Source organism: Suricata suricatta, chromosome 8 (assembly GCF_006229205.1).
Source record: "Suricata suricatta isolate VVHF042 chromosome 8, meerkat_22Aug2017_6uvM2_HiC, whole genome shotgun sequence".
NCBI lineage: Eukaryota > Metazoa > Chordata > Mammalia > Carnivora > Herpestidae > Suricata > Suricata suricatta.
This window is the reverse complement of record NC_043707.1, coordinates 1,877,086-1,884,479: the sequence shown is the minus strand read 5'-3', so window position 1 is coordinate 1,884,479 and position 7,394 is coordinate 1,877,086. Positions and strand designations below refer to the sequence as shown.

The window sequence follows — 7,394 nt, the reverse complement described above, 5'->3', positions numbered from 1 at the left end:
TCCGGCCGCACCCACGTGACTCTCAGCTGACTGAGGCGCGCCACGTGACCGGCGGGTGCACGTGACCGGGGCGCCCACGTGACCGGCGCGCCCTCCGGTCCGCGGGAATGCCGCGGCCGCCGCGGCCCCGTCCCCACACAAGCGGTCCACACAGGCGTCCAGTCACAACCGAGAACTTTATTGGTCACGCGCGGCGCGAGGGCCTCGCAGGCCCAGCACACTGGCCCGCGGCCCCCGCAGCCGGGCCTGGAGGAGGGTGGTTCCACCCGCGGAGTCTCAGCAAACGGTGACCCCACCACGCAGCACGCTACCTATGATCACTATATAGTTGGGGACGGAGGGCTGCTCCACAGACGTATGAACAGATCAAATCTTTATAAATAAGAAACATCCAGTGAAGAGAAAATGACAACTCTAATTCACCCTCGTACACAGAGCGCTCTAGGGCAGATGAGTGGGGGCGGCCGGAGGCCCGGATGGGTAATGAGTGGGCCCGGATGTCCACGGCACGGGGCGGGGTGAGGCGGGCGGGGAGGGGGTAGAAGACAACGGGCACTAGACTAGGACACTGCGCATTTACAAGACTGACTACTGGGGTGGAGGGGGCGGCTGCCCCGTGCGTGTGTCAGGCTGTTCATTTTGGAATGAGGGGTGGTCTTTACATCATGTTCTGTGGCTGGTGCGCTCAGAGAGGGGCTACTTTGTGGAGAGGATGAGGGCAACAATGAGACCGTAGAGGCCGAGCACCTCGGCGAAGATGAGGATCAGGATCATGCCCACGAATAGCCGGGGCTGCTGGGCAGTGCCACGCACACCAGCGTCCCCCACAATGCCAATGGCAAAGCCAGCCGCCAGCCCGCTCAGGCCCACGCTCAGCCCAGCACCCAGCTGGAGGAAACTCCTGGGGAGAGAAGACACCGAATAAACGTCAGCCACCTTCCCCGGGGGAGGCCACCAGCCCGATGCCCCCTTCCCGGCCCTCCCCGCCCCGATCACTGGCCTCACCCCCAGCAGGACGGGATACACCAGGAGGGGCCCGGCACTCACCTGTACAGAGTGATGCCCTCGCTCAGGGAATTAGCGATGAGGACCGCCACCACCAGCCCGTAGATGGCGATGATCCCAGCCATGACCACTGGGATGATGGACTTCATGATCAGTTCTGGCCGCATGACAGACATGGCCGCGATGCCAGTGCCACTCTTGGCGGTGCCATAGGCGGCTCCCAGGGCTGTGGGGAGGGGGCGGGGAGGGGAAGGTGAGCTCAGAGCACCTGGGGCCAGGGCGCTGGGAGTGGCTCTGGCACAGCTGAGGGACGCTTCAGTTATCACAGACACGGGGAGATGAAGCTGGCACCCAGCTAGGGGTGGGAAGTGGCCCCCGGGGGCCAAGGCTGCAGCTGGGCACGCCAAGGCGCCCAGGCCTATTCCTTTCCTCCAACAGAGGCCCTGACGGCTGTCTAGCCTCTCTGGGCTCCTGTTCTGCTGTCTCGCCTTGGCCCCAACCTCCCAGAGAACCTGGGATTTTGCCCACAGCCCAAAAGGTGGAGCTCTGACAGGTGCAGACCAGTCACAGAGAGAAACAGGCCGAGGGCATCCTCGGCCACACAGCAGGCCCAGGCCCTCGAGTTTGAAAAGAATCCTCTCTGCCACCAGCCAGGTGGACCATGAAGCACCCCTGCAAGCAGAGGCCTCAGGCTCACAGCAGCCTAGATGCCCAAACCCCACCTGCCCTGAGGCCTCCAGTAACAGGGTGCAGGGAGCACCTCGAGGGTGCCCTGTCTCCTCTGATGGTATTCCTCCTCCCCCTGGCCAGGGCTTGCTGGCCTTCCTCAAATTCCCCTTCTCCTGGCCTCCAGGCTCCCGCTGCCCTGCCTGAGCAGAGGAGAACATGGTTCAGTGGGTTTTGGAGAAGACCTGGGCAATCCTGGCCATTCCTCTGCACATTTAGCTCGCCTATTTGGGCCACAAAAACTGCCTAGTCTCGGTGCTCATCCCGGAGCTCTAGCTTCCCAGGGCTGCGAGCCTGGTGAGGAAACACGTGGTGTCTCTAAGCACAGCAACACGTTCTAGGAGAGTGGGGAGCCCACGGGGTGGTGGGGCGGCCGGGTGCTGGGGAAGGGCTCCACAGAGAAAGTGACATCTGAGTAAGAGGCGTGAGGGAGCCCAAATGATCGCACACAGCATGAACTGAGACTGGGAGCTGGCAGGGAAAAGAAGGGGGTGGGGGCGGGGGGAGGGCAGAAGGATGTCCACGCCACCACCACCACCTAGACACTCAGCGCCTGCACCCTGGGGCTCAGGGCTGGTCTTCACGAAGCTTTCCCGGAGCTCTCCTGGTTGCGGTGTGCTCCGGGGGCTGCTACGGCAGGCCCGGCCCCACCTCAGGCACGCAAGGGGCCACGGCCATGGCTTGTCACTCACGCGGGAGAGCACAGGCGAGAAACTGATCCCTGGGAGGTCAGCACCCCAGGCAGCAGGACGCGGCCAGAGGCGGACAGTGAGTGGGGCCCTTCTCCAGAAGGCAGCAGGGAGACGGTGTGGCTGAGGGTGGGGACACAACCAGACAAACAAAGGAAGAAACAGGGCCGACCATCGGGAGGGAAAAGCGGCCTGGCCTGGGCAGCAGCAGGTGTACCGGAAAGCCCTGGATGCTCGCTCTAGAGGCCAAGCCTCATGAGGTGCCCTCTAGAGCAGGGAACAGAAAGAGTGCAATCAGGAGGCAGTTCCAAGAACAAAGCCCCAAACACAGGGCGCCTGCCGGCAGGGAGGAAGTCAGAGATTACAGTAAAGGAACCACCGACAAACTTGTGGAAGACTTGATGAAGAAAGAGTTGACAGGACTTTTGTCACAAGAAAAAAGGAGAAGCAGGAAGATCGGGCCCCCAGGAGCAGGCTGCACCAATCCCCAGGGGCCGGGGGCAACACAAAATCCCTAGACCAGTGATACCCTGTTGTCAGTAACTTCCAGAGACCTGCCTTCAGATCAGGCTCCAGCTGAAAGTATCAAGTTAAGTTCCAGAAGAGAAAGAGATGTACCTGATGACTAGAGCAGGCCAGGAGCTGGGTACAAAAAAAAAGGGCCCCGGGGGCAAACTCCAGACTTCAGGAGCAAGCAACGGCAGCCAGAATTCAAGGAATTCTGGGGCACGAACGCCTTGCTTTGTTCACTGCCGTTCCCCTGCGCCTGGCACACAGTAGGAGCTCAAACGAGGTTTGCTGAATTAACGAATGACAGCCACAAGTAACAATGCACAAATGGCTACGAAGAGGGGAATCTCTACGAACTCTGGGGAGGCCAGGGCAGAAAAGGCTGGGGAAGGGTGGGGGTTACACCAGCCTGTCCGGAGTGCTGCGAAGCAGCCGCCCCGAAGATGGGGAAAGAGCAGGCGTTAGCCGGGAGGGAAGGGGAAGTCCAGACCACTTCTCCCACAAATGACCCCTTACGTGCTCGTGATGGGAAGGGCAGGGCAGAGGAGGGCTCACTCAGCAACTCATGACTGGCAGACAGGCCCAGGCAGAGGGAGGACCTCAAGAGAGCAGAGGCCCCAAGCCCCCACCTCGGAAGTGTTTACAGACAGCAGACACTGTTTGGAGTTCAAACCCTCCACATACTTGCACAGGGAGCCTCCCCAGCCCACCAGGTAGGGCGGGGCAGGGCGGGGACCTCCAAACCAAAAACCAGACCTACCGAAGGAGGCCCAGAGGAGACCAGGCCAGACCAGTCTGCAGGGTTGCGACCGACTAGGACTCACCTTCCTGAGTCCCACATGCCTGGGCCTGGCCCACGTGCCTTTCTCTCAGTAGACCAGTTTTCACGGAGTTCGACACCCATTGACCGTCAAGACCCAATTTCAAAAGCAGGGTGCCATCAAGAACCTGCAAGCCCCCTTCTCTCTGCCTAGGAGAGTCCTCCCAATTTGGGACCTCGGGAACGGGAAGTCATTCATTCATTCATTCATTCATTCATTCATTTCATTCATTCAGGCCTGAACCAGAAGACTCCCTCATAAGGACAAAGACCCAATTTGACACTCCATGCCTACTCTCACTCACTCAGAGGTCGACCCCCCGCAAGCGTACACACACATACCACTGATGCTGGCCTGCTTCCCAGACACCCATCCTTCACCCTTAGCCTGTCCGGACCCCCACCCCATTCCACACAATTCTACCCCTGGGTTCCTGCCAACTCTCAGGACCAACCCCTTAGCCAGTTTCCCCAAAGAACCCACACACCCCACAGGAATACCGAGAGACAAGTGACAGGCCGTAACCGGAAGCACCTGCCTCTGGGTACAGCCCCACCGGACCCCCGACCGGGCGGGCCGCCACAAGGGCGAGAGCTGTGTATCTAAGAGGGGAGCGCCAGACCTCATTCCCCCGACACCCCCGCCGAACGGGGGGGGGTTCCGAGGTGTGATGTCACACCTGCCCGCAGAATGGCGGGGGGGGGCGGAGCAGGCGCAGGACCGCGCGCCCCCCACCCCAGCCTCCCCCTTGCCTCTCCTAGGGCTAAGATGGCAGCGGCGCCGCCGCCCCACCCCCGCGTCTACACGGACGGGGGCAGGGCTGCCGGCCCGGGATGCCCGGGAGACCCCCGAGACCCACACCCCCACCCAGCCCACAGGCCCTACGACTCGCAGCCCTCGGGGCCCCGACCCCCGCCCGCTGTCACGTGAAGCTCGGGACCCCCCAACAGCTCGGAATTACGTCAGCCTGACGTCACACACCGAACCCTAGGGCGATCCGGGTATAAGCCCCGCGCGCCCCGGCGCCCCCAGCCTCCCGAGTCCCTCCTTGCCGCGGCGCTCACCGCTGAAGATCATGGCGGCCGAGGCGCCCATGACCGCGAAAAAGGAGGCGTACTCGGGGCCGCTCTTGGCCTCGGACATGTCTGCGGGTGGGGAGAGGGCGAGCTCAGCGAGCCAAAGCGGGGGCGAGGACGGGCCGGGCACGGCAAGCGAGCGCAAGGTGACCAGTCAGGCGGCTGCGAAGGCGACCCGGCCCGGCAGCCGCTGCGGTCTAAATACCAGCACCGCAGAACAAAATGGCGGCCGCGGCCGTGTCACATGATCCGGGCCCCGCCCCTGAGGGCTATACCACTTCGCGCCGACGGGGGGCGCCACGGCTTGGGGAGGCTCTAGCGGCCCTCTGACTGCTCCCACACTGTGCCTTCGCCCCAACGATCCGGACTCAGGCATCTCGCCCCACCTCGGCCTCCGCGGGTGTGGGGCCGGGCGCTGGTAGCCTCTCGCACCCCTTGGCGTTGGGCCCGTCCGGCTCCCGAGCGGGGGCGGGGCGGTGGGCCTCCGTATTAGCATAAAGGGCGGGGCGTAAGGTGCCCCGCCTCCTCTGCGGCTGCGATGTGCCGGCTGGTGCAGCTTTCCTTTACGTTCGCGGAGTGGAGTCGGCGGCGGGGTTCTCACGGCCTTTCCCCAAGGACCCAGGACCGGGCCTCCCCGGGTATAGTTCATACTTCCAGGAGCGATCCGAGGGTTCGAGCAGATGGAGCGGAAATCCCAAGGCTGGGGGTCGGCCTTTTCTGCTCCAGCCCTCAGGAAAGCCCCTACCCCACCTGTGAACTCCTGGCCAATACTCGCAGCCGTCCTGTGCCCCCGGGTCACCCCACCCGGATCCTGTCCCGTCTCCTCCAAACACAGACCCACTGGCTTCCGACCCAGCTATTGGTGACTTCTGGCTTCTGAGGAGAAGGAGCCCCCTCCCCTGCATCCGTCCGCTCCCTTGCATCAGGGACCCAGCCTTCAGTTCAGGAGCTGTCACTACCCCCTCACTGACTGGTTTGAAGCCCTGTCAGTGTTGCGACCTGTGGAAACTTCCCCAGATTTCTGCACATTCTGGGATCCGTTTCCTCCAGCCTGTCTGCACGCAAAGCTGGCACCTGCAGGGCTGCATTTATTTCTGGAAGGACAGCCGGTGGCTCCCTCCCAGCCCACCCAGCAGCTTGGCCTGGGGCTGGCACTGTCCTGCTGATCCCTTGGGGGTTATGGGCCCTCCAACCGGCTGCCTTATCTCTACCCACCAGCTGTGGTTCCTTTTATCCTTTTGTCTCCTGCTTTTCAGCACCGTCTGGCCCTTGGTCTTCCTTGAGCTCCTAGCTCTGGTCCCAGCATTAAAGGACTCTTCCTGAATGTTCTGGGTTGCAGCCTTTTCCACTGGGCAGTGGGGGAGCGGTTCCCCCCCCCCCCGCCCCATGAGACTCAGCCCCACCTTCTACTACAATAGCGTCCCTCGTGTCCCCTTCCTGTTGGCAAGACTGGGTCTTCCACCTTGCCAACTGGCAGCCCACAGACCTGTCTGGTCTGTCCTGTTTCAAAAAGGGAGGAGGCTGCCATACCTCTCGAGGCCTCCCCACCTTCCTCTGTCACAGTCTTCCTCTTCCCAGAGTCTGACTTCTGGAAAGAGAAATCTTTACTCCACGTCTCCACCTCCCCTCCCCCCCAACTTCTTGCCTTTGGCTGGCAAGGTCATCTGGGACTGCCGTTTCTCTAAGCTGAGAGGCATTTGTCGGGCTGTATGGGTGGCCCTCTCTGCTGCGTGGCCCGATGCCCACACCCTCTCCTCTCCTCCAGCTCCTCTCCTACAGCCCTGACACCCTCATTCCTTCTTCCTGGGGTCACGAGGAGGAGCGAGGGCAGCCCCAGGCTCCTCAGCAGCCTAGTGTCCCTGCAGGTGTCTGGTGAGCCCAGTGATCCTGCCACCCGCCCTACCGCTGGGCAGTCACGTCCTGCATCTCCCACCGTTCTGTCCTAGCCCTGATGGGACCCAAGTGCCTGCCACAGGCCTGCCCCTCACAGCTGCAGGCATTTAGGGTTCAGGCCAGGGAGCCAGTGCTGGCTGGGGGATGCGCAGGGGAGAATTCAGACCCAGAAGAGAGGGGCAGGTCCTCCTCCGCCAGGAAGCACACAAATACCCAGAGGTGGGCAGAGCACACTGCCCTCCCGTGTGGCTGAAATCCCAAGACCCCTGGTGACAATTCCCTCCTGGGGCTCAGGGAGCAGGTCACCTTCACTGACTGTCCTCTCATTTTCTGCACAGGGCAAGGGGTCACACTGGGTCTCTGTGGGGGGACTGCTGACACCTCCAGCCGGCATGTCTCAAACCGAGCTCACCCCACCCCCACCTGCTTCCACTCTGTTATTTCCATCTCGGGCAGAAGACACCGCCATCCACCCAGCTGCTCGCACCAGCAGCCTTGAGTCACGCCACGGCTCGCTCGTCGTTACTCACCGCACCCGGGCTTCTGCGGCTTCCTGGCTGCTGCCTCTGCCCCCACCGCCATCGCCCTGCCCTGGGAGGGCCTCCTCTCTGGCCTGGGTCTCCTCACAGCCTCTAACCTGGTGGACTTGCTCAGTCTTAACTCCCCCCCCCCCC

General features: G+C 62.4%; 1 protein-coding gene across 1 annotated transcript; it reads right to left on the bottom strand.

Moving 5' to 3' along the window:
* Nucleotides 1-157: 157 nt before the first annotated feature.
* Nucleotides 158-5,055, bottom strand: ATP6V0C (ATPase H+ transporting V0 subunit c). The gene is made up of 3 exons (XM_029949024.1): nucleotides 4,816-5,055; nucleotides 1,048-1,231; nucleotides 158-901 (listed from the first exon to the last, which is right to left on the bottom strand). Exons 1-3 carry the CDS (start codon nucleotides 4,892-4,894, stop codon nucleotides 697-699), a joined length of 468 nt encoding a protein of 155 aa, XP_029804884.1. The 5' UTR covers nucleotides 4,895-5,055; the 3' UTR covers nucleotides 158-696.
* Between the last annotated feature and the right edge of the window lie 2,339 nt (nucleotides 5,056-7,394).

Bases quoted from the DNA above. Each gene is read 5' to 3' on its own strand.
- ATP6V0C (XM_029949024.1), bottom strand. From the start codon at position 4,894: ATGTCCGAGGCCAAGAGCGGCCCCGAGTACGCCTCCTTTTTCGCGGTC. The intron at 1,232-4,815 runs GTGAGCGCCGCG...CCCTCCCCACAG, and splicing joins GGCCGCCATGATCTTCAGCG to CCCTGGGAGCCGCCTATGGC. The intron at 902-1,047 runs GTGAGTGCCGGG...TTCTCTCCCCAG, and splicing joins GAGGGCATCACTCTGTACAG to GAGTTTCCTCCAGCTGGGTG.